The 27,612-nt window shown below is 42.7% G+C and overlaps 1 protein-coding gene across 4 annotated transcripts in view; it reads right to left on the bottom strand.

Annotated features, from left to right (window-relative positions):
• Window positions 1–151: 151 nt before the first annotated feature.
• The window catches only part of ogdhl (oxoglutarate dehydrogenase L), an 89,169-nt gene continuing 61,708 nt past the window's right edge, over window positions 152–27,612 (bottom strand). For all 4 annotated transcript variants that reach the window (XM_038782655.1, XM_038782658.1, XM_038782656.1 and 1 more), the window contains exons 17-23: window positions 23,503–23,681; window positions 13,928–13,999; window positions 11,863–11,988; window positions 11,587–11,659; window positions 8,566–8,729; window positions 4,912–5,066; window positions 152–2,155 (exon numbers count right to left, since the gene is read on the bottom strand). In XM_038782655.1, the coding sequence (XP_038638583.1) occupies window positions 2,032–2,155; window positions 4,912–5,066; window positions 8,566–8,729; window positions 11,587–11,659; window positions 11,863–11,988; window positions 13,928–13,999; window positions 23,503–23,681 (893 nt within the window). In that variant the 3' untranslated portion in view covers window positions 152–2,031. The remainder of the gene's footprint in view (window positions 2,156–4,911; window positions 5,067–8,565; window positions 8,730–11,586; window positions 11,660–11,862; window positions 11,989–13,927; window positions 14,000–23,502; window positions 23,682–27,612) is intronic.

The raw sequence follows: 27,612 nt of genomic DNA, 5'->3' as shown, positions 1-27,612 counted from the left end.
CTACAGCATTGGCCATTTCTACTTTGAGGCGTCACAATGCTGTTCTTTATTACCCCATACATTCAAGCTACTTTTTAAATCTGTTAATCACTTTGTACTCACGTCATCATTTTTTTTTTGTTAAAATCAGCAAACAGAAAAGAAAACTCAATGTCCTTTATAATCATTCTTTATTTTGCATTAAGTTTAAGATGAACAGTATAAACTGCTATGGCTTAAGTGCTAATCTTCCAAATGCGACTGTTCCATTAAATCGAGGAACATTGCTTCATCTCACAAAGGGAGAGCTGCACATTAAGGGATTGGATAGATCTTCATACAGGTTTTCTTTTGACCTTTCCCATAAGATGAAGAAGCTCATTATGATAAGAGCCCCACAGTTTAAACAGAAAACAATTACTTTATGTTTTGAAGTCAGTCAATGTTAGTCGAGGGTGACATTCAAAGTTTGAAATATATCAATTCTGGGTCCGACTGATATGTGCCCAGTAAGGTGTACAAGTGTTCCACTTCTTTAATTTCTAGTGGAGGCAGGGAAGGAAAAAAAGTGAAACAGCTACGCCTTGGCAATTATCCTTCCTCTGTCTGCAATGGTAACCAACTAAATAAATTGTAACTGCAGTGCAATTTACAATGCAGGATCCACAACCGTTCTCTCGGTGTACTTCAGCTTGGTTTTGATCTCAAAACATAGGAGTTCAAGCTCATTATTCGCAAACTTAGAAATTGGCAGCTTGCTATACTTACATAAGAAATAATTCAACCAAGTTTAAAGACAAATCACATGTACTTTTGGAAATTTAAGAAGGATAATTCAATGTCTCACTGATGAAACTAGCTGAAACCGACCCCATTTTCTGTTGTTATTTCCATATTTTAGAGCAGGACAGTAGCTCACCCAGATAATAATGTTTGTAACGCAAAACATATTGGAACAGAATGCTGAATCAATGGAACAATCTAATGTCGAATTCCTTCCACAAGAAAAGCTGTATCTTGAATATTTTCAGTTTTATCATTTATAAAATCAATCTCACTTGCAGAATGAAACTGTAATTTACAATTTCACAGAGTAATATTCTCTCAGTATACCTGTTCTATTGCTGAAAGCTCAATTCTGAAGGCAACTTGCTGGTTTCAATTTATTTCCTGGTTGGGGGTGGGAGGGGGGGGGGGTGGGGTGGGGGGGTGCGGTGCTGTTGGGTAAGGAGACATAAAAGTATTGCACAGAACAATTCCTTAATAGGCTGGTGTATTGTAACTTCTCCTTCCCTACTTTTCTAATAAACTCCTACCGCTCCCAAAACAGGCATGCTCTCTTTGATTGTAGATGCCAGCAGCAGCAATAGGTAGGGACCAATATAATTGCACAACAGGTCAGTGCCTTTCGTTATGTGCTGATGAAGGTGACAAATTGTGCTTCGTTAAGTATCTTTCAACTGTCCATGTGGTAGTGTTTTGTGAGAGACTAACTGATTAATATTCTTTCATGAGGAATCAACTATATATCGTGAAGTACCTATCTGCACTACAAATACAATTAAAAGTATCTTCTCAAGAAAGCGGAATGATATTGTTAAAATGCTTCATTATTGCAGCTACCTCAATAGCATGCCTTGAAAAATTATAAAGATGACCCCAAAAACCTTGACTGATCAAAAGTGATTATAATGCATAAAAATGAATGAAGACTATCTTTCTTTTCTCCTGGTTCTCAGCTTCCGTGTTCGCACTTTACTTAAACACCAATATAAAAAAAAGACTTAGTTTAAATTAACTTGGCAAAAAAACCCAATAACACTTGCCACCACCTTGGAGGCAATTGGGGAAGTGACACCCTCTTCCCATGAACGAAAGGAAAATCTGGGAACATTCATAAGACCTCGTTTGTGTGATGAATGTGAGCAATGGGGAAGAGTATAAGGAACGGACAGCAATTGTTTTTGTGCATTATTTTTCAGCAGTTTAAGAAGCGCATTTCGCTGAACCAACGCCTCGTAATATGTCCTCAAGGATTGGTTTCACTCAAGTCTAAAACTTCAAGTCCTTAAAAGCTTTGAGATTGAATGACATGTCCAGTAGGTCCTGGAGCTCTGTGAGGTGAGTGTTCTTGTTACCAGTGGCTGGCGCTGGCGAAGGGTCACGCCCAACATACCTGTAGGAAAATGAATAAGTCAGTTTAAACAGACTGAGACTTGATGCGAGCCCCAAATAGCTGGACGTAAATATGTAATGCATGTTCTTCACCCCAAAACTCTTCACCATCTGCCAACATAGATATTTGAAACTTAACTCTCACCTGGGGATCTGGATAAACAAATAAGACCGATAGCAAATATCCTAGATTTTAATTAAATTGAATGATCAGCAAGCATGCTTTCAATTGAAGATAGCTTGCAATGACAGGCGGAGAAAAAATGCCCACACTAAATTTCAAATGCTGACTAAATATCAATATCTGGGACTGCACACCAGAGAAAGCCCAATGTAATAATTGTGCTAATATAAAATAAAAACAAAAGCACTGGAAATATTCAGCGGGTCTGGCAGCATCTATGTAATGGGAAACAGTTAAAGTTTTAAGCTGAATGTGACTCATCTTCATAATAATTGTGCTCATGAAATTTTCTTCTAAAAAGTTATGAAATCATGTTAGCTTTTTACGGTTTGACATCTTTCTAAGAATTGCAATGATACTTAGGAAATACAGAATTGAAATGTATTTTATATTAGCACAGTTATTATGTTGGGCGTTCTCTGGTATGCAGTTGTAGTTTAATATTTAGTCTTTAGTCAGCATTTGAAATTTTGTGTGGGAATTTCTTGCTCAATTTCCCTTTCTTAAGAACTCCTTGGCCTCAAGTAGTCTTTCCCACTTCTGGATGCCTAGATCGACTGCAATTCGCATACAGCTGCAACAGGTCCACAGCAGACACCATCACCCTGGCCCTACACTCATCCCTGGAGCATCTCAACAACAAGGACTCCTACATCAGACTCCTATTTATTGACTACAGCTCCGCCTTCAACACCATAATCCCAGCCAAGCTCATATCAAAGCTCCAAAATCTAGGACTTGGCTCCTCCCTCTGCAACTGGATCCTCGACTTTCTGACCCACAGACCACAACCAGTAAGAATAAACAACACCTCCTCCACAATAGTCCTCAATACCAGGGCCCCGCAAGGCTGTGTACTTATCTCCCTACTCTGCTCCCTAATCACACACATACGAATGCATGACAAAATTTGGTTCCAACGCCATCTACAGGTTTGCTGATGACATGACCATAGTGGATCGGATGTCAAACAACTAGTCAGAATACAGGAGGGAGATAGAGAACCTAGTGGAGTGGTGTAACAACAACAATCTCTCCCACAATGCCAGCAAAACTAAAGAATTGATCTTTGACTTCAGGAAGCAAAGTACTGTACACACCCCTGTCTGCATCAACGGGGCCGAGGTAGAGATGGTTCGCGGTTTCAAATTCCTCGGTGTGCATATTGCCAAAAATCAGTCCTGGTCCACCCACTTTGACGCTACCACCAAGAAAGCACAACAGCACCGATACTTCCTCAGGAAATTCGGCATGTTCACATTAACCCTTACCAACTTTTCCAGGTGCACCAGAGAAAGCATCCTATCGGGCTGCATCACATCCTGATATGGCAACTGCTCAGCCCAAGACCGCAAGAAACTTTAAAGAGTTGTGAACACTGCCCAGTCCATCACACAAACCCGCTTCCCATCCATTGACTCCATCTACACCTCCCGCTGCCTTGGGAAAGCAGGCAGAATAATCAAAGACCCCTCCCACCCGGCTTACTCACCCTTCCACCTTCTTCCATCGGGCAGGAGTTACTAAAATCTGAGAACACGCACAAACAGACTCAAAAACAGCTTCTTCCCCGCTGTTACCAGACTCCTAAATGACCCGCTTATGGACTGATCTGATTAACACTACACCTGATGCCGGTGTCTACGTATTTACATTTTGTACCTCGTGTTGCCCTATTATGTATTTTCTTTTCTTTTCATATACTAAATGATCTGTTTGAGTTGCACGCAGAAAAATACTTTTCACTGTACCTCAGTACACGTGATAATAAATCAAATGCAAATCCCTGAATATCAATTCAGGACAGTCAAGCTGCAGCAGAGGCAGCTGTTGCCTCTGGGCCATGGCGTGTTTAAACCTCCTCACAACAAGTCAAAAAGGAACAAAGAAAATTTGTATTTATGGAACGACTGATCACATCTTTCAGACCGTCCTCTGGATTATGTTTTGACACATTACTGACTGTTGGATGAGTAATGATGCAGGCAAAGTGGATGCTGCCAGGTCCCACAAAACGGCTCGTCAAATGAAAGGCCCATTCGTCAATCGTCTTGTCAGACCCGAGGAGGAAACTTTGCCCAGTCTCTGGTCTGCAAACAGGCATTCGGGGCCTCAGTTTAGCATTTCATCCCAAAGTTAGTACTCCCTCCGTGCTGCAATGTAGTGTTGATCTAAATTGTGCATTGTGTTGTCCAGCAGCTTGTATGAAAATTTTTACACTGTTGTAAAGGCTTGCATTTATCTGACACCCATTCATTTTCACAGCGTGCGCCGAAGTGCTTCACTGCCAATGAAGTATGGTCACTATTGTAAAGTAGCCAATTTCTGTACCACAAGGTTCCACAAAGTGATAATAAGTGGATAATCTGTTTTTTTTTTAAAAAAGTATCATTGGGTGAGAAATAAATATGAGGCAGGACATGTTCCAAATTGTCTTTACAAGCTATGTGACCAGGTGCGAGCGCTACCTGAACCGATGCCAAACTCCAATGTTATTCTCTCTTTCACAATCATTCATCTCGAGCAAGATATCTAGACAATGGAACAGAAATGATTTAACTCTACCTACTTACCAAACAGGTCTTTTAAACTGCACTGTCACTCGGAAACGAGGTCTCACATAATCATAGTAGCCTATGTTTTTGTGCTCTTCTTGACACCAGACGAGCTCTGCGTCAGGATATTTGTTAAGCTCCACTTTCAGGAGATCAAACGGAAATGGTGATATCTGCAAAAAGGGGACATCAGAATAAAAGTGTGGGAAAAAAGTTTAAGTCGTAACTAAAACGGTTATCTTTGCACCCCAAGTGCAATACAGGAATGTTCCTGAAAAAAGGCATCAAACATTTTGGCTAGTATCACAACTTGTGCCTCTTCAAAGGTAATTATTGTGAAGACTTAATTATTTCAAGATTTGTGCAGATAATTTAATGGTGACGCCATTGTGCAAGGTGTTGTTTTCATATTACACAACTATAATATTAATCGCTTATTGTCACAAGTAGGCTTCAATGAAGTTACTGTGAAAAGCCCCTACAACTGCCCCTACAACTACAACTGCCCATGGCCAATTGGATTACAGTATAAGGATCAAAACTAACTACAATTTGAAACTACATTCCCAAAACAAAAAGTGCTTCAGGGATTGATTTTTAAAAAATGAACCCCTTGAAATTGACCAACAGTTGTACCATGCTTTACGTTTATGCACCAAATAAAATTCTGCTAAACATCCTCCAGCAAGCAAAAAACAGTCATTTTTAACGGAGTTTGAGAATGCATTCGTCTGGCTAATGGTCCTTTCAGGTGACACGCCATGGCTTCTGAACCTACTTTAAATTGTGAAACAGGCTATTTTGAGCAAAGGACTTTCATTTACACCAAGAACTGGGTTGGCACGTGCCACTCACTATCTTTTTAAAAATTCATTTATGGGAATTAAAGAGATTAACATAGACTGTTGGTCAATTTCAAGGGGTTCATTTGGTTTGGAGTGGTCTGGCAGGCTGAAAAGTAAACAAATCTCCTGGGCCAGATGAAATGTATCCCAGGCTCCTGAGTGAGGCAAAGGAGGAAATAGTAGGGGCCAAGCTGGCATTTTTTTGCCCGAGCATGATCGGGCCGGGCGTACGGAGCGGAGACACTCCCATGGTGCGCTTGGGCTGGGGGTTGGGGGTTGGGGGGGGGGGCGGGGGGTGCTGCTGATCCCTTGCTACACTGGAGAGTTCCAGCGAGCGGAGCACTTCAATGCAGCAAACGGAGCAATGTGCAGCCTCGGCCCTGCATCCCCCGCTGAGGCCCCTTATACAATGTGAGTTTGCTGTATAGCCATGTGAACGACGGGAAACACGAGGCTAAAAGCGCTCGCTATGTCACTTTGTTCTCAATTAGTTGAATCGCGCCCATATTGTTTAAGAGCAGGAAGGTTATGCTGAAACTGTATAAAACGTAGGTTAGGCCACAGCTGGAGTATTGTGTGCAGTTCTGGAATCTGCACTGTAGGAGGAACATGACAGCACTGGAAAGAGGAGATTTACCAGCATGTTTCCTGGGCTGGAGAGTTCTAGTCATGAAGAGAGATTGGTACACACGGCTGCCACTGTTCATCAGTGGTGGAGGGAATCAATATTTGTGGACAGGCTGCCAATCAAGCGGGCTCCTTTTCCTGGATGATATCGAGCTTCGAGTGTTGCTGGAGCTACACTCATCCAGGCAAGTGGAGAGTATTTCATCACACGCCTGACTTGTCCCATGTAGATGATGGACAGTCTTTAGGGAACCAGGAGATAAGTTACTCATAACAAAATTCCCAGCCACTGACCGGTATTTGTAGTCACAGTATTTGTATGGCTAGTCCAATTCACTTTCTGGTCAATGCTAACTGCCAGAATGTTGATAGTGGGGTATTCAGTAATAATCATGGCATTGCATGTCAACGGGAAATGGTTAGATTCGCTCTTGCTGGAGATGGTCAGTGTCTGGCACATCAAATGTTACTTGATACTTGTCAGCTCAAGTCTGGATAGTGTCCAGGTCTCGTTGCATTTGGATATTGAGATGCTTCAGTATCTGAGAAGTTGTGAATAGTGTTTAACAGTGTGCAGTCATCAGCAACGGTGCCTAAGCAGGGAGGGGCTCTGATGAGGGGTGCCAGGGGGATTGAGGATGCTGCTGGGAGATTGGGTGCAATGGAAGAGTCGAATGCCAATGGGAAACGGAGGGCACTCATCCTTGCAGATCATAGGTCATTCATCCTTATTCTGCATTGAACCCCTCTCCTCTTCGTCATGCTGCTAGCACTGACCAGTGTTGCCCCCGTGACCCAGGCAGGATTAGTGACCTTGCTGGAGGGCCTCCTGCCAACACCTGGGTAGATTGTGGCCTGCCTCTCCTCCATGGCATCCAGTAATCAAGTGAGGGCTCTCTCCGAGAATCTGGGAGCTGGTCTTGAAGCTGCCAATCTCCTGACTTGAATGAGAGGGAATGCTGTGGAGCAGTTTAAATGCAGCGCCCCTTTGATTGAAGTGTTCAGATGACCTTTGAGGCAGGCGAATCAGACGCTTTGTGCCTCAGGAATGGCATTTCTCACTTTGGGGAAAAAAATTCAAAGTGCCTAAAGATTGCAATCTGGATCAGGGCCAGCGGGAATAGCATCAATTTTCACGCCGGATATGACATTCTGTCATTTATTTGGGAACATTCCGCCCATAATGTGAGGATCCAATGTGCCAGCTCATTTTTTTTCTCAAACAGTATTAATTAAACTTGCAGTGATTGCAGTCAAATGTGTAGATCACTTCACATTGCAATTATATTGCGACATAAAAAAAAATAGACTGGAGTTTTCTGCTTTTCCACTCACCCCTACATACAAGTTTTCTTTCATAGTAAAAAAAACCATAAGTCATGAAAGTGCAGAAGACCATCTATAACAAAATTACATTCAAAAAGATTTTTAAAAATATATCATGAGCCTGTAAATGCCAAATGTTGGGGGCGATTTACCGAGCCGCGCGCCGAGCCGGAGAATCGCTGCAACTGCACCACGATGCCGGCGTGCCATTTTACGACGTGCGGAGAATCGGCGCCATTTGCTCGGTGCTAGCTCCTGGAATCGGCGGGGCTGCCGATTCTCCGGCCCGAATGGGGCGGGCGCGCGCGCCGATACGACAGAGTCCCGCCGGCACCGTTCACCCCTGGTCGCTGCCAGTGGAACTCTGCGGGAACGGTCGGAAGGGCACCTTCACCGGGGGGGCGGCTCCAATGGGGTCTGGCCCGCGATCGGGGCCCACCGGGGCCTCTCTTCCTTCCCCCCCCCCCCCCCCCCCGTGCCTACTTTCTAGCATGGCCGGCCCGAGCACCGACTCCATCCGGAGTCGGGGCCGGTGCGCTAAAGAAGTCCCTCGTGCATACGCAGGATGGCGTGGCCCAACTGCGCATGCGCGGGATAGAGCGGCCCAACTGCGCATGTGCTGGTTGATGCGGCGGAAAATAGGCTGAAGCAGCGTGAACTGCTCCAGCGCCATGCTGGCCCCCTGTGGGGGTCAGAATCATACGTAACCAGGCCCGGTTCACGTCATCGTGAAATGCGACGGCATTCACAACGGCGCAAACTCTTGGGCCCAATATTGGAGAATCGCCCCCGTTATTTTTGATTCAATGAACCGGATAGCCATTTCTGCACAAATCATAGCCTTTGCTTCCCTGAGTTCCATTTAAACACTTACCTGTTCCAGCCTAATAATAGCCACCTCCTTCTCCAGTTTTCTGTTCACCCTTTCCTTTGCAAGCTCATAATAAACTTTGCCTGCGCAGAAGATTAGCCTCTTCACATCATTTGGATTTTGAGCTGCAAGCCCTTCGTCAGGTATGATGCGTTGAAATTCTGTGCCTGTGAAATATCAGTGGCAAAGATAATTCTTTATTTGGTGCAGCAAACACCTTGCTTCTTCTCAGCATGCATCACTGGACGGGAAGGCACCATGGATCATATTCTTTAACAAAATAGAGTGCCCAGGGTGCAAAGTTAATATAAACCAGTCATCTGATGCAAGATTCGGACCCTGGCATGTTGCTCATCAGTCTAGGAACTCCAACTCACACAAGTAAGTGTCAAGAGCTGAACGTGTACATGATTCATGAAGATTTCTGGGGTATTATGTTAATTCCTTATCTTGCACTGAGATGATCACTCTTTGGAGGTCTGACTGGAAACACTATCGAAGGTACAGTGCTTCTATAGTTGAGTTCTGGACCAAATTTACAGGTGTATCTGTATTAAATTTGAAATATCAGAGGTGGTCCTGGGGTACGGTCAGAATCGCTACGGATGTTAAGAATTTCAGTGCAACAATCTGAGTTGAAGTTGAGAGCCAGCCCCAAGGAGAGTATTCAAAGTAAGTTGTGGAATCTTTTTATGAGCATTTTTGCACTGTATCATGTTCCTCTACCCTTCATCATCCTCAACATAACAAATATGGATTCTATTTGGCTGCCACATTTAATACCATGAAACTCGACCGCACCGGATAACTCAATGGTGGAATTTCACGGCTGTTCCTGCCAAATTCAATGGAGTTTTGAATGGCTCATTGCATTTTATGTCACTGACCCCGCTGCAACAGGGCAGTAAAGTTCCAGCCCCTGTGCTCTCAATTCAACGTGCCTGTTCACGTGGCCCTAGGCAGCGTTTTATAAATGCCTGTTGAGACTTAATCAAAATGAAATAGCCAGTTCTACTTACTGGTGGCACACCTGTTTTGGGGATGGCCGGGTGGGATAGTATCAACTTAAAGGCAGCCAGTATCTCTTACAGTGGAAGTGCATTCAGCTGGGAAAAGTCCCAGACTGGGCACCTAGGTTCTCTGCTTTGGAAGCTCTGGTCCATGCAATGGTCAAGAGAATGGAGCTTCTGCTCTCCTCCAGGGAGCTGTTATCCCAGGCAACACTTCTGTCACAGCTTTTAAATGGAGGTCAATGCCATGTCTCTTTATCTAAGGAAGAATGTAAATGCATTGGAGATGTTTTAGAGGTGATCTACTAGACTGATGCTTAGAATGAGCGAGTTGTCCTTTGAGGATAAGTTGGAAATGCTTGGTTTGTTTCCACTGGAATTTAGAAGAGTGAAGGGTGACTTGATTGAGATATACAAGATCCTGAATGGTACTGACAAGGTGGACGTTGAAAGGATGTTTCCTCCTGTGGATGCAGAACCAGGGAGCACTGTTTTAAAATTAGAGATCGCCCTTATAGGACAGAGATGGGGAGAAATTAGTTCTCTCTGCAACTTTGGAACCCACTGGCTCAGAAGACAGTGGGAGCAGGGTCACTGAACATTTTTAAGACGGAGGTAGACACATTTTTGTTAGGCAAAGGAATCAAACGTTATTGGGCTGGATAGGGAATGTGGAACTCAACACATACAATTCAGCCATGATCTTATTGAATAATGGAGCAGACTGGGGAGCGGAATGGCCGACTTCTGCTCCTATTTCGGAAGTTCATTTGTAGTTTAGCTCCCAGGATGTGACAGGACTGCTGAAGTTTAATGACCTAACCAGACTTGTTAAGGTAAGAATGCTGCTCTCTTACTTTCTGCTCACACCTTCAACCTGACCATCAACAAATCTTCCTGTGCCCAGGTTGTCTTTACTTTCTTAAAATCATCAACCCTACTTCACTCCAATTCCTTCTCCTCAGTCACAAATTCAACAATATTACAGCTCTCACTTCTTACATGTGGCATATCAACTGTTCAAAGACAGCAGGCAAGTTACCTTAACATCTAACGAGAACGTCATCAACACATGCCCTTCTTTTTTGCACAAGGATGTGCATCAGGAGGGAGAGTTCATCTACACATCCAATGCCTGCAGAAGAAACCACGTTGGCCATCATGGGTAGAGAGAGGGTCATTGCTGTGGCATTACCGTCTTACTCCGATCTCACTCTCAGCACTTTGCACAGCAAACTACAGCTGCTTTCAGCTATTTTCACTCTGCTCTGCGTTCATACCACAGTCTAACCCTTACTCCTCTACTTCATTTCACATACTGAAAATGTGGTTACACCTGTGTTGCTTCTGGAAGAGGAGGTCGGCTTACCTACAGATGCAGGTCCCTGATCCAAGCAGGCACGACCTCACAGATCGGCAGCACATGTACTTTAGAAACAAGGCTAGGGGAAGGTTCTTAAGTGGTCACTGGCCAAGTTTAGGACACCGATTTAAATATTTTAAGCACACTCGACGCCATTGAATGTCTAGGCCCTGACCTTAATCTTAGCACCTGATGGTTAATCTAATCATTTGGGAAAAATATAGAGTAATGGTAACTTGATTCTCTTAAAATAATGGTGCCACGAATTGCATGGGAGCACAACTAGACATATTTAAACGTTTTACAAATATTACATCATTTATGAAGAAATTGGCCACTCTACATCCATGAAACTAATGCTTTGCCATATAATTTTTCAAGTAATTTCCAGTTGTTTAAAATCAAGTCACAGGTGGTGTGGACCGAACATAGAGACAACTACACCAAGTTTTAGGTTGATTTCCGATTTGGTGACATGCAAATGGGTTTGAGTGGAAGCTTGAGCAAAAACTCCAATGCAGGAAACGATGTAACTCGCTTGGATTATTGACTGTCCGAGACTGAAACTTTGCCTCGTAATGTCAGTTCTTTGTAAAGCCATTGGTAAAGCTGGTTGTTTCGATACTTTTCGATTTTAAAAGCAAAACCTACCTGTCTTAATTTCATCAAAATGTGATTTGGCCTCTGGATGTCTTAGCAGAGATTTTGGCGTGAAGATAATCAACTGAATTACGGAGAGAGTCAGAAGAAGTTTGAAATTAACATGAAGGGCAGAACATTAATGTTGCATTTTAAAATGAACACACATGCTAGTGATGTCCTATGACAGTAGTTAGTGAACTTCAAACGATTTCATTAAAATAATAGTTTCCTCCGATGAAATTCTAAATGACTATGACCGGAAAATAAAAAGGAACGTTTTTATACCGGCTTCCTGAATGGTAGCAGAATCTGTCTTCTCAACGCATGAAAGTAGTTTGCTGGCGTGGAGCAGTTAACTATAATCCAATTGCAATCAAACAATTGCGTTACTTCGAATTCTTCAGTGTAATCCTGAATAAAAAATCAGAATATTCATAAAATTCAGGCAGAAACCATGTGGCAAAATATTTGCAGTTTTTCTTCAGAAATATTAATTAAGCTTGCTTCAAATCATCACTTGCCTTCATAATCTCAGAAAGCTATCATAATGAAAATCATATGGTAATACATTTTTAAAAATAAAGAGTTTAGCTGAAGCACATTGTAATATTAATTTGCATCGAGTTTTACTTTGAGATTATACCTTTTTAAAATATGTTTCCAATTAAGGGGAAATTTAGTATGGCCAATCCACCTAACCTGCACCTCTTTAGGTTGTGGGAGTGAGATCCACGCAGACACGGGGAGAATGTGTCCACACAGACAGTGACCGAGAGCCGGGATCGAACCGGGGTCCTCGGCGTCATGAATGAGGCAGTAGTGCTAACCACTGCGCCACCGTGTTGCCCTGTGAGATTATATCTTAAATCGACCAAAATCGGACCAGGATAAACAGAACTTATTCTTACTGAATTGAAAATCAAGAGACTGACCGTAACCAGGACATTAAAGCATTGCTTTCGTCTGGCATTTTTGTTCAAGAATTGCTTTTTGAAATTTGTTCTGTTAATTATTCATTTCTTTAAACATAATTTACCGAAACAAATTAAATGGTACAATCTTTCTGTGACTTTGACACAAAAATGTTATGACACCAGAAGCAAATAAAACTGAAAATTTTAATTCATCTATGAAGCGTTTGGGTCAAATAATGGACGCGATCTACCGGCCACATCACGCCCCAATGGGAATGCGTGTGACGCGGATGACACCTCCCGTTAGCTTCCTCGGCACCTCGTTGGGACCAAGCCACGCTCGCATAAGTAGGCCTTAAATCTACTTACCCGGTATCTACTGCCCTCCCGTGATCTACTGGCCTCCCCAAGGAGGCCGTAGCTGGGCACCATTCAGTACTGGTCCACACAAACGCAGACCAGACAGAACGGCACCCGTGGGTTGGGGGGGTCTCCCAGGACTTTGGAGGTGACTGGGTGGCCAGGGATAGTGCGGAGTGGCCCCCTGGCCCTCCCCCTGTAACACAGGAACCTTAGCACTGCCCAGCTGGCACCTTGGCACTGTCACTCTTCCCGAGGATTTCTTTCCCTCAAGGACATTATGAACCAAATGGGTTTTTACGGCAATCGGCGATGGCTTTATGGTCATCATTAGACTTTTAATTCCAGATTTTTATTGAATCCAAATTCCACCATCTGCCATGGTGGGATTTGCACCCGGGTCCCCAGAGCATTACCCTGGGTTTCTGTTTTTTTTAGTCCAGTGACAATACCACAACGCCTCCGCCTCCCCTATAGTCAAATAGCAACATTGGATAGAGAAACAGTTAACCTTTGAATCAATTACTTTTCATCAGAACTCTTCCACTGGTGTCTATTAATATCACTTTTGGTTGCTAGACACAAACTGAAGTGCTTTATATTTTAGTAGGAGTTAAGGATTGAAATCGTCTGTTTTTTAAAAATTGCTCCTTAAAAAAAAAGTGAGGGTGTATAATTTCAGCAGTTCCAGCATTCACATAATGCTGGTTGGCACAAAACTGGTGAGACTAGATTTCTGCATATTTAATGCAAAACAATTGGTTGTAAATGGGATTTGAGATAAGTATAAAAATAACACTTGTACAAGGGATTAGAGAGTACACTTAGGACCATGGCTGATTCAGGTTAGGTCCTTCATATTTACAAGCAGCAAGACGAATATCACTTTAATCCTTTTAATTCAAAAGGATTTTACATAAATAATGAAGGTGCATCAAAGCTGGTTAACAACTAGTCCTTTCGTTTTCTGCATAATCACTTTATACTGAAAGATTTATTCTATATGGATGCCATTTCACCATTACGTGTCTTTTGTGGTTACACAAACAAAATAATGGATGGGCATTTAAACTCACAGGATATATATCCGAATCTTCATTGCACATCTGTAGGAATCGTTCTGGTCTGGCTGAAGAGTGCTCTGGTCCCTAAAAATTATAAACGGCTGATTAAATAATAGGTATGAATGGGAAATTAGCACATTCTGAAATAGGAATGATAAATACTTCAATACCTCACACTGCAGGAAGTTCTTACAACAGGCAGCAGAACTTAACTGATTCAATACCCTTTAACATTAAATCACAATTTTCCAAGACTTGCTACTAGCAGACAAGAGATTGCTCAATTTAGATATTATCTGAACTTGAAGACCTCGTTAAAGCATTTAATCCTTATAACCTTTTTTTAAAAAAAGGTCATCTGCGATTCACCAGTATCTAAAGTAGCATTAGTTGGGTGTTGTGGCAAAATTGAATCTTGGAAACAAGGTCAGATAAATACCATAGTTGGGGAGAAAAAAAGAGAGAAAAATGCTACTTAAAGGAAATTACTTGTATAATAACTTAGCCAGGCAACTGCAAATTATTTACAAAACAGCCTGCTTGATCGCACCCAATCCACCACCTTAAACATTTACACCTTCCATTACCTGTGTATGGTGATTGCAGTGTGCACCAACTACAAGGCGCACTGCAGCAACTCGTCAAAGCTGAAACATCTACCGTTTAGAATAGGGCGCAGATGTTATTTTTTATTCATTCACGGGATGTGGACATCGCTGGCTAGGCCAGCATTTATTGTCCATCCCTATTTGCCCTTGAGAAGGTGGCGGTGAGCTACATTCTTGAACCACTGCAGTCCCTGCTGTGTAGGTACTCCCACAATTGCTGTTAGGAAGGGAGTTCTAGGATTGTGGCACAGTGAAGGAACGACGAGACAAGTCAGGACAATGTATGGCTTGGCGCAGAACTTGCAGGTGGTTGTATTCCCATGCATCTGCTGAGGTTGCAGAAGTCAAAGGAGGTTGCAAGTTTGGAAGCACCTTCATGGGAACACTAGCAGCTATTAATTCCCATCGAAGCCAAACAATATTCTGTCTTGGAAGTATACAGGTATTGCTTTTCCTACACTGTCGCTGCATCAAAACCCTGGAACTCCCTCCCTCCATAACTGTGTGTACCTACACCACATGGACTTCAGCAATTCAAAAAGGTGGCTCCACATCACGTTCGTGAGGCTAAATAGAAATGAGCAATAAATGCTGGCCTTGCCAGCAATGCTCAAAGCTCACAAATGAATAGGAAGTTACTGATTTTATCAAGGTAAATGTCAAAGCTAATTTGCACAGCTTGACATTACAACCAAAACTGATCTGACTAAGCCATTCAGTTTTTTCTGATGGCCCTGATCGAGAGTGAAATGTTAGCTGTGACACTAGGATTCCTCATCCACCTCTTCAAATAGTGCTCTGAGATGTTTAGTGTCTATCTGTACTACTGAAAGGGGCACACAGGGCATTATAACCTGGTACTTAGGTTGAAGTATTAATTGTTGACTGAAGGATGTAGACAGTGGAACCTGTGGCAATTGGTTGAAACTGATATAATTTAGAGATTTTCCACTAGGTTATAACTTATCTAAAAGGATGTACTTCCACAGTTTGTGAAGAAAACCAAATTACATAAAATATTTTCGACTCTATAGTTTAAAAGCACCAATTTAATGAAGATACTTCATGCCCAATACAACCACTTTTCAAATTATGTTTGCAGTAGCTCGATGTATATTAGCTTTGTGATACCATATTAAATAATGTTGCCAAAACTGGTGCTCACTTTAGCAGAATCAAACCGCAGGTTTATCTTTACAATTTCAATTCAGTTTACGACATTTGCAATATTAATTACAAGGCTCTAGTCACAAGATGGATGAAGCTTTGATATTAATTATCTCAACATAAGAGACGCTAATCAACTCAGTAAATTGGAGGAAATAAAAGTGCAAATGTGGCGACATTAGTGATTGATAGTCAGTTTTTTTATTGAAGTAGGTTTAAACCTCAGTGGAAACAAAAATCTCAAATAGCTACTTATTGCTCCTGTTTCTTTGAAAATTAGAACTGAAAACAAGCTACCCCTGGTTTGTCTGCTTCCCTGCATCTGTACCATTTATTTTGATGGCTCTTACTATTTCTATTTTATTTCAAATAAAGGATCAAGGTTTTAATTCTGTGTCAAGTGCAGCAGTATGTGCGCTTGAAAACTAATTAGGAGCAAGCCACTCTGTACAATTGATCTGATTGTAACATCAACTCCACATTCCCGTCTACCCCCAATAACCTCCACTCTCCTTCCTTCCTCCTCCTCCTCCTCCTCCCCCCCCCAGCCCTTGTTCATCAACAATCTGTCTAGCACTGCCTTAAAAATTGTCAGAGTCTGCTTCCACCGCCTTTTCAGGAAGTGAGTTCCAAAGACTTACGACCCTCTGAGAGAAAAGGTTTCTCCTCATCTTGGTTTTAAATGGGACAACCTTTATTTTTAAACAGTGATCCCCTGGTTCTAGATTCTCCCACAAGAGGAAAAAATCTCCACTACATCCATCCAGTCAAGACCCCTCAGGAGTTTGTATGTTTCAATCAAATCGGCTACGACTAGGATAGACCGCACGTGCATAATGGAATGTGTTTCAACTTGCTGAGAAAGAAAGTTGATGGCCCAGAGGGCAGGGCAGTACGACAATTATTTCAAGAAAAAGTATAAAAGACGAAGCAAGTCAAAAAGTAACGGTGAAATAATGCCAGGCTTGGGATGTAAATAAATGACTGAATGTTGTACGAGGAAATAGGGGTGAGGACTTCAGCAGGATCGGGGACAAAATAGGTTTGAGTAGCAGACTTTACAATGGGTCTTGTTTTCAACATTCCCGGAGCTCTAGAGAGAAGATAAAACATAGAACATAGAACGATACAGCGCAGTACAGGCCCTTCGGCCCTCAATGTTGCACCGACATGGAAAAAACTAAAGGCCATCTAACCTACACTATGCCCTTATCATCCATATGCTTATCCAATAAACTTTTAAATGCCCTCAATGTTGGCGAGTTCACTACTGTTGCAGGTAGGGCATTCCACGGCCTCACCACTCTTTGCGTAAAAAACCCACCTCTGACCTCTGTCCTATATCTATTACCCCTCAATTTAAGGCTATGTCCCCTCGTGCTAGCCACCTCCATCCGCGGGAGAAGGCTCTCGCTGTCCACCCTATCTAACCCTCTGATCATTTTGTATGCCTCTATTAGGTCACCTCTTAACCTTCTTCTCTCTAACGAAAACAACCTCAAGTCCATCAGCCTTTCCTCATAAGATTTTCCCTCCATACCAGGCAACATCCTGGTAAATCTCCTCTGCACCCGTTCCAAAGCTTCCACGTCCTTCCTATAATGAGGCGACCAGAACTGTACGCAATACTCCAAATGTGGCCGTACTAGAGTTTTGTACAACTGCAACATGACCTCATGGCTCCGGAACTCAATCCCTCTACCAATAAAGGCCATCACACCATAGGCCTTCTTCACAACCCTATCAACCTGGGTGGCAACTTTCAGGGATCTATGTACATGGACACCGAGATCCCTCTGCTCATCCACACTACCAAGAATTTTACCATTAGCCAAATATTCCGCATTTCTGTTATTCTTTCCAAAGTGAATCACCTCACACTTCTCCACATTAAACTCCATTTGCCACCTCTCAGCCCAGCTCTGCAGCTTATCTATGTCCCTCTGTAACCTGCAACATCCTTCCGCACTGTCTACAACTCCACCGACTTTAGTGTCGTCTGCAAATTTACTTACCCATCCTTCTGCGCCCTCCTCTAGGTCATTTATAAAAATGACAAACAGCAACGGCCCCAGAACAGATCCTTGTGGTACGCCACTCGTAACTGAACTCCATTCTGAACATTTCCCATCAACCACCACTCTCTTTCTTCTTTCAACTAGCCAATTTCTGATCCACATCTCTAAATCACCCTCAATCCCCAGCCTCCGTATTTTCTGCAATATACGTGCAGGATAACATATTTGAAGCTTAGAATTGTTATGGGCCAAGGTTTGGAGAACCCCAAAGTATATCATGGAATTCACCTGACCCATAACTTTTAATAGATTGTGGTATGGGGAGTACACGGCCCACTCTACAGGTGTGGTACAGCATAAATGGAAAAGTATATTTTAAAGCAAAACAATGTTTATTCTATGAACTCAAGTTAAGCTTATTAAAACATACAGTGAACATCTTAGCAACCATCAATTCAAATACAACCCCCAAAGAATACAACACTAAGTAATCCTTAATAACTTCCCAAACAACATCCAGAAGACAGAAGAAACACATTTTAACAGAAGCACATCAGGTTTACATTCACTACTGAAAACATTTCTAATTCGTAATTCACAAAATGATCAAGAGATAGTCTTTTTATGGCAGAGAGATCAACAGTACACCTGCTTGGTCTGGCTTCAGCTCCAACACTGAAAATGAAACTAAAACACACCCTGCAGCAAACAGCCTAAAACAAAAGTAAAAAGCTGACAGACAGTCCAGCTCCACCCACTCTGACATCACTGCAGTAGTAAATAGGTTCTTGATTAATAAGGAGATCAGGGGTTATGAAGAGAAGGCAGGAGAATGGGGATGAGACAAATATCAGCCATTATTGAATGGCGGAGCAGACTCGATGGGCCGAGTGGCGTAATTCTGCTCCTATGTCTTATGCTCTTAAATGTATTTAAATATTAGATGGAGTTGGGTTTTATGAAGAGCTAATGTAGTTGGGAAGGTACATTTTTTTAGTATGAAAGATTTTCATTTCAGAGGGCCAAAAGTGATTAAAAGGAAAAAGATGTCATCAACTTAGTGTGTGTTTTGCCCACATAATAACAGTTTCTAGATTGTAAAACAATTCATTGCATTTTAAGTTCTGAGCCAATTTTTTTGAAGTGGTGAGGTGTTACCCACATTCATCTTTTTTTCACTGTTGCATTTATAAGGAAGTTGAGGGATTCGTAATTAAAATGTAAATCATTGTTTAAAACTTTTTAATTAATATGGCGAGGAAAATTTGCCTAATCTCTGTTCAGTAATTTGATTCATCAATTGTTTGGTTTTTCATTAACACGGAGCTCAGTCACCAACACTATTATCTTAAATCTAATCTATTTTATGCAAACTAGCCGTATCCTAAATGATTAATTGAAAGACCAATATTCAGTTTACTCTCCTTACAGTAATTATACTAACAGAGGATAATGTGATGAATTTTGAAGAATGTCCAAAGACATTCCTGAAACTCAACGAATATGAGCAGTGGACTATTGAGATTGTTTTCAAGATCTGAGTGAAATTGATGTTTAAACTATGAGTAAACTTAAATTTGCACTGATTTAAAAATTCTCATCCTTGTTTTCAAATCCCTCGATGCCCCTGTCCCTCCCTATCTCTAATCCCCTCCATCCCCACAACCCTCGATATCTGCCCTTCTCTAACTTTGATCCCTTGAACATCCACTGGTGGCCTTGCCTGCCGTTTCCCAGGCCCTGATCTCTGGCGTCATCTCCCTACATCTCTCCACCTCTCGAGTTCACTTTCCTCCTTTAAGACCATCCTTAAAACATAGCTCTTTGACCAAGATATTGGCTATATTTCCTAATAAATGTTTTTGCGGCTCAATGTCATATTTTGTTTTATCATGCTTCTGTGAAATGCCTTGGGACATATTCGGATCAATAAATATAAGTTGTCGTTGTAAAGTTTAACAAAATGAAAACATTTCACAAGGGTTATATGTTATAGGAAATTTTTGATAAACAGTCAACCAATATAATTTCACTTTTATGTTATTAAACATGTCCCTAGACATGCATTTTAAAATGTTACATTTTTGTGGATCAAAAAGAAAAACATCAAAATGAAAATTTAGCTTCATTTTTATATTGCATTCCAAGCAAGTAATCAAGGGAAGAAAAACCCTCAAAAGCCGAAACTTTTATTGCTTTATGTGGATATCAAATATTCTAGTTACAAAATTAAGGACAGAAGTATCTCAGATGTCGGCAAAATGGTGTTTAGCCCGCTAATGACAATGGCAGCTTTTTCTGCCATATAGTGCGGCACGTGGTGAAAAGAATTTGTGGGCACAGGTTGATCGCTGCAGTGCTGGCGGGCAGCCTCTGATTCATCCGCCCCACTGTCACGTGAGTGCTTCAATGATGTGGCCATATTTAAAGACCATCCCTACAGACAGCGAGCACATGGGTTCACGGGGAAGTCGAGGCTGCCAGATCCAAGAAACATTCTGTCTCCAAGTTTACCGACACCCAAACAAGCCCGACACAAATTCCGCTACCTGGGGATCCAAATAGCCCATGACTGGAAAGGGATCCACAAATGGAACCTCACCAGCCTGACGGAGGAAGTTAAAAAGGACCGGCAAAGATGGAACACACTCCCGCTCTCCCTCGCGGGGAGAGTCCAGACGATCAAAATGAACGTACTGCCCAGGTTCCTCTTCCTGTTTAGATCCATTCCGATCTACATCCCCAAGGCCTTTTTCAAAGCGCTGGACAAACTTATCATGGCGTTCGTATGGGGGGGTAAAAATACTAGGATCCCAAAGAAGGTCCTACAAAAAACAAAATCCAGGGGGGGCTAGCCCTCCCGAATCTACAATTCTACCACTGGGCGGCAACAGCCGAGCAAGGGGATGGATCCAGGAGCCAGAAGCCGAGTGGGTGCGTGCGGAGGAGGCCTCCTGCATGGGGACCTCCCTCCGGGCCCTCGCCACGGCAGCACTCCCATCCCCACCCAAAAAACACTCCAGCAGCCCAGTGGTGACAGCCACCCTCCAATCCTGGATCCAACTGCGGCAGCAATTTGGCCTGACCAAAATGTCGGACAAGGCTCCCATCTGCAACCACCATAGGTTCACACCAGCACTGACTGACGCCACCTTCAAAAGGTGGAGGCAGGACAGGGGGACACTGACAGTCAGGGACCTATACACGGACGACAGGATCGCAACACTGGACGAACTGACAGAGAAATTTCAGCTAGCTGGGGGGAACGAGCTACGGTACCTGCAGCTCAAAAACTTCCTACGAAAGGAGACAAGGACATACCCACAACCGCCACGACAGACACTACTGGAAGACCTACTGGACGCAAGTATCCTAGAGAAAGGGAACTGTAGCGACATGTATGACCGACTGGTAGAAAGGGACGACACCGTACTGGACGCAACAAGAATGAAATGGGAAGACGACCTGGGGATGGAGATAGGGTGGGGACTCTGGAGCGAAGCACTGCATAGGGTCAACTCCACCTCCACGTGCGCAAGGCTCAGCCTGATGCAACTAAAAGTGGTACATAGAGCCCACTTAACGAGAAACCGTATGAGTAGGTTCTTCCCGGAGGTGGAGGACAGATGTGAACAGTGCCAAAGAGGCCCGGCCAACCACGCCCACATGTTCTGGTCTTGCCCCAGACTTGTGGAGTTCTGGACAGCCTTCTTCGAGGCTATGTCCAAAGTGGTGGGGGTGAGGGTGGAGCCATGCCCGATAGTGGCGGTCTTCGGGGTTTCAGACCAGCCAGATCTATTCCTGGGAAGGAGGGCGGACGCCCTTGCCTTTGCCTCCCTGATCGCCCGCCGTAGAATCCTGTTTGGCTGGCGGTCAGCAGCACCGCCCAGAGCTGCAGACTGGCTGTCCGACCTCTCGGAATCTCTCCAAATGGAGAAAATCAAATTCACCATCAGAAGATCAGACGACGGCTTCCATAGAACGTGGGAGCCATTCATGCAATTGTTCCGGGACCTGTTTGTGGCCAATGTACAAGAGGAAGAATAGTAGGGTGGCCAAGAATCAGGGGAAAATGGATGGGAATCGGGGGAAGGGGAAGGTTTCGGGTTCGTTATGGGGGTTTGGGCAAGCTAAGGCCCAAAACCAAACTATAAATAAATGCCTATAAACATGTGCCTCGGCCATATTGGGGAATGTAAAATATGTATGCCGGCTAAAGGGGGCGGCCACAATTGTTGTTATGAAGATGCTTACCTGTAAATATACATGTTAAATTTTTGTGTTTTCTTTCATATAAAATATGAAAACTCAATAAAAAACATTTATTAAAAAAAAGTTTACCGACACCTCCCTCGCACTCCTGCTGCACACAGTGGAGGCCCCCTGCAATGTATTGTAACCACCCTCTGGGTGAAGAGCTGCAGCCGAGGACGAATACAACATGGGAGGCACTGGCAGCAGTGGTCAATGTCAACTCTCCCACACACACCTTCATCTCCCATGTCGGTCAAGTCCTCATCACCTCCCTCGATCCAAATACCATCCACACATGTCAGGCACCCTCATCATCTGCCCTGGTAGCCATCCTGCCTACACTCTCTTCATCTTCATGCTGGGCAGGCTGGCACATAAGATCCCAAACGGATAAGCTGTTGCATTCCCTGGAGCCATCCACCCAGGTGACTCAGGAGTGCCCCACCCACTTGAAACCCCTCTTTCTGTGACCGTTCCTTTCCTTTCTGAGCTTGGTAATATTTAACCCTAGAATTCTTGTTCACGGAGATGGTTTTTTCCCCCCTGAACATTCCCCCTCTTTCACAAGCCAACTCTCAATTCCACCCTCATTTCAAATCTCACGAATTTTCAATCTGAGCCTGAGCTGCCACCCACATTCTTGCAGGGTGAACCGGACAGACCTTTGGCATCTCACTGCTTTCTCACTCCCCTCTGAATGTTGGAAAATTAACTAACGTGTCTGTGATATTCAGATATTTTGTAAGAAAGCGTGCAACCTGGCATCATAAAGGCTTCCTCGGCATCCTTCCCCAATCCAAGTCCATCACCATGGCAATGTGAATCACATAGACTTTATATTCAGAAGAGAGTACAGATTAGCTATTCTTTAGATCTCAATTGTATTTTATTGTGGAATCAAATGGAAAACTTAAAACATCATTTTTAACAACCTGACATTCTCAACACCTTCCTGGGACTTTGGAGAATACCGGTCTAGCCACTGTGAACACAGATGCTGCTATCATTGTCTCCAAGTCTGAACACCGAACACCTTCTTCCTGGCAAACAATCACGGTCTGCCTCTAATCTCTAACAGCCCTGGTCACTGGTCACCCAGACATGTAGTCTCACAGGTCATCTGACTCCCTTAATTTTACCCCAACTTGAAGATACAGTCCCAAATATAATCTTACGAACCTCATGCGCTGGATTCTCTGCTGTTGGGATTCTCTGTTTCGCCGGCAGTCCGGGAGTTTACCGACGGTGTGGGAAACTCCATTGGCTGGCCGGCGAGATAGAGAATCCCTGTGGTACATTGTGCCTGAAATCTGCGTCAGGACAGAGAATCCCACCTCCTATCTGTACCACCACCAAGATAGAGCTGTGTATGACCTGATCTGGTCCTTTAAGGTTCAGGTCCAACATGTGGTGCTGTGATTTAAATAGGCTCATGTTATTTAGAGGCCAACTTTTGGAGATTGGCAGCTGCTATTAAATCCAATCCTCAGTTCCTGTATGTATATAATATGTATGCAGGCATAAATAAAACCAATCTTACCATCCCCTCCATTCCATGAGGCAGAAGCAGAACAATTCCATTGTTTCTAACCCACTTTGTTTGGCCGGAGCTTATGAACTGATCCAGAATGCACTGCGCAGTATTGTTGAAGTCACCAAATTGAGCCTCCCAACACACCAAAGCATTAGGGTTAGCCATTGCAAATCCGAGTTCAAAGCCTAGAAGCAGAGGATAAGTCTAAATCACTTAAATACAAATAACCACATTATGAATCTTTAGTCTATTGACTCAAAGTTTAAAAATCATCATATCTTATAGCCTAAGTCTTAACTATTGGCTGAGCCCAATGTGAAAAGACACATTCTAATTCAATTACAGAGTTCAATCAAAACAATAAATGCGTATCGTCCCTGATAATACAAAATATGTTTACTGATTCATCTTGCAAACAGAAACAATACTGTTCACTTTGCAACAATGAAGAAAGACCCTTGCTGGATCACATGCAAAACATTTTTAAAATTTGGTTTAACATTAAATAGCTTATCACAACTTGGGCCCCGAAACAGAAAGATTCTGGTTTCTTCAACCATCACTTCTTGAAACCGGTGGCTGTTGGCAACTTGACAATCCTTCCTCTGCTCTATTCCCCACTTCTATAATTTACAATATTTGCTTAAACAGAAGTGCTGATTATATCACTTAGTTGCTGGATGCAATTACTGAGCTGAACAGTGTGACAAAACCGAGGTAACATCAACAGGGATACAGTCATTAACCCACAGTATTTCAGCTTCATCTATGCATCAGTTCAGCTCCATCACGTTGCTGCGCTCGAGGTTGGCAGCAGCTCTACTTAAATACATTTTTCCAAACCAGGAACAACAAAGATTTTAAAATTCCAGACAGTTCTTTAGAAAAGTTAAGTCTTTTTTTTAAAAAGGGGTAGCGAATATCAAACATGTTCTTTAAATTTAATGAATACTTTAAATTGTTTTTCTACAGTACAATGTTATTTTGAGCAGCTTGAATGAAGTTTTAGTGTATATGATCAAAAAGAAGAATCCACCTTTAAAAATCTTATAAAGCTAAATTTCAAAAATCAGTGATGTGGGCAAACAATTACCTTCTGTGTCAATAGTAATACAACTCAGCAAAAAACAGGTGTTCATTTGTGAGCACACATCAGCAAAAAAATCTGCACCCAGTCAGTCCAAAGTATCAATGTTGCAGCTCTCTGACATGAACAGTGGATAGAATTATTAAAATACTAAATGTAAAAGGTTTCTAGTCCGATCCAAGAACTTTAGAAACCGACTGAAAGCTACAGCGTCCTCTACACCTTTAAGAGCAAAATCAACTTGCAAGAGCTCTTGGGATTTTCCATCAATACACTGGATAACATCAGTCCAAAACAAACTGAATTTGGGATCCACGTTTCCAACTTAATCCGTAAAGGGTCTTGCGCATGTTTTACACTCAACCATCATCAAATACAGCCTTAAATTGTCACATCACCCATTGTCAAAAATATGTTTCAAAGCAGATTGAAAACAGTGGATTCCAAAAAAGAAAGAGGGGGAAGGGGTTATGTGTGGAACTAAAAATAAGATAAATTATTTTTTCCCGAAAGTTTCCAAAAGCAAGTGGCCAGGTGAAAAGGCAGGGAGCCTGAGGATAGAAGCGCAACTATAAAAGCATCATCGAAGATGGCGTGAAGAGTGCAAGCACAGAATGAGGTGTATCAAAATCAAAGAAGCAGAGAGCTCACGTGAATATGTATGGTTTTCAGGGATTGCGGAGACACAGGTGCAAAGTTATGAGAGCAAAGATCAATGCCTCTAAATTAATTCCTCAAGGCATGAATCAATTGGCAATGATAGGGGGCACAGTTTTAATTATTGGGTGGGATATTCCAAATTAGTTGAAATAACCTCTCGAAGACTAATCTCAAGAAACAAAAGGTAGAGCGGACTGAAGGTTTTCCACTGGTGGAGAAATAGGGGTAGAGGCAGAAATAATGGAATGGTACGAACACATTATAAAACCCTTGGCATAATTACAATTAGATATTTTTGATTATTAGATTATAAAATAGAATCTTTGGATATAACAAGGTGGCAGAGGGGGTCACCTGATGGGAAAGCGGGAGTGGTTGTGTTTTTGCGAGTACTGGCTCTGCTCGTCTTTTAATCCCTCTTTTCATCCTTGAGCACATTTTCTTTTGCCTCTTCTTGGTTTACATAGTTTACATCATATCCTGAAAACTGTTGGTCAGTGATTCTGCATGATGGAGCAGAGCTAAAATTGATTGTGGTGGTATTCTGGCTGAAAATCCTCAGCTCAGGTAGAGGTCGTCAAGGCCCAATTCCAAGAGTTTCTGGGTGTTTTTATGGAGGCAATGGAGGTGCATGAGGAGGTTCCTGCAATAGAGAGAGAGAGCACTGTCCCTGGTGGGAACCAGCCTCCCTACAGTTGTGTTCCTGAAGCATGGCCTGTCGTTCATCCTGAAGGAGTCAGGAGAAAGAGAAGGGGAATAGGACAGGAGAGGAGTGCTGCTGATCCCGGTCCCCAAGGTTCCCAGTTGATTTTGCGAATTGGGTGTCACCTTTCGGGAATCCCGATCTGGAGTCTGGGAAAATTCAATTTTATGCAGCACAACTAATCCTGTCTTCAAGGTCAGATGTTGATGTGGCCTACCGACCACTGGTCCTGGGTTTTCCTGTCCCAGATGTCAGTCATGAGGGGTTGGGTATGGCTGAACTAGTCAAATCATTCTCCCCCCCCCAGTTGTTGACAGTCTAGGTGAGACAGCATGGTGGAAGTAATGGAGTCTTATTCTTATGCTGTGACCACTGGAATCCTGGAGAGATCCTGAAGACTGCTGATTGATCCTGATCCTGCATTATCCTTCATTTTGGCTTTCTGCGTATATCAGTGGAGAAGTTCTTACCCTGAGGATTGCCTTGCATTTCTGTGTCTCGGTTACTATCCTGGAGTTTGCCCCCTGTTGGTCATGTTGTTGTTTGCTTTATGTCGGCAAATTTTACATGGAAAAAGCTGTTACAGGGAAGTGAACAATGTGGGTGTGATGGCATATACCGTTGATTATCCTGATTTAATAAGTTCATATCATGCTAAGCCAGCTGGGATCTGATGATATCCTTCTTATCCTCCACCCCCATGGTTATCCCCCTCTAGGTGATGTGTCATTGCTTGATGGTCCAGTGGCCTGTTCCTCCTTTGGACCCGGGACCCAATGCATGGGGTTTGAGAGCTCGAATCTTTTCTCTTTACTCTTTTAAAAATTTTCTATGGGTTTGAGGTCTGAGATTTCCTTTAATTTGCGGTACTTGGTCCTCTCCTTGTAGTCGTATGGTGGTTGTCTGCTTTGTCCTGGGCATGGAAGGGAGTTGGATTGCGTTGTGGGTATCAGTCCAATTCCCCCTTAGCTCTGGGATTCTTGGGTTTTTTATTCCTCTGTTACTTTTCTTTGAAATTACGTGTATGATGTGCTGTTGACTATATCCTGCTTTGGTGCAGACAGATCTTGTAACCATGGAGGGAACACGTTGGGAATATTGTCACCAACTCACCCAGTCCTATTTGTTCCAATACTTGCAATGACTTGTGTAAGGTGCTATACTTCTTTTGCATTGATACCCATGTTTTTTTTCTCTTTTCCTTTTGTATTGATGCGATAATTGTAAAAATTTGAAAACTTCAATACAAATACATTTTTTAAAAACAAGGTGGAGGAGGATTTTCACTTATTCAAGCATGCAATTCCAACGTGGAAAAATCTGTGTCAAGCAGCCAACGCTGAGCTGTTCTGCTTTTAAAAGGTTCTATGTTGATCCGATGACAATTAAAACAATTGCGTTTCTATTTTAATCATATGTGTACTAATGCTTACAATTAAACAAGATCAAAACTAAACTGTACTTTAATAGAGAAACTGCAAAGCTCTAGGGATAAGGGAGAGCTGTGGGATCTAGAGACACATGTCAAGCTGTTATCACAAACATAAGGAGTCTGACTGCCCACGTACATTATCTTACAGCACATTTATTAACAAGAGGCAACAAATCACATTAAGAAATGTCTGTGCAGTAAAATGCAGAATAGGCCCCTCAGGAAAAAGAGAAA

The sequence above is a fragment of the Scyliorhinus canicula genome, chromosome 22 (assembly GCF_902713615.1).
Source record: "Scyliorhinus canicula chromosome 22, sScyCan1.1, whole genome shotgun sequence".
NCBI lineage: Eukaryota > Metazoa > Chordata > Chondrichthyes > Carcharhiniformes > Scyliorhinidae > Scyliorhinus > Scyliorhinus canicula.
The sequence above is the reverse complement of the archived record's forward strand: the minus strand, read 5'-3'. Positions and strand labels throughout refer to the sequence as shown.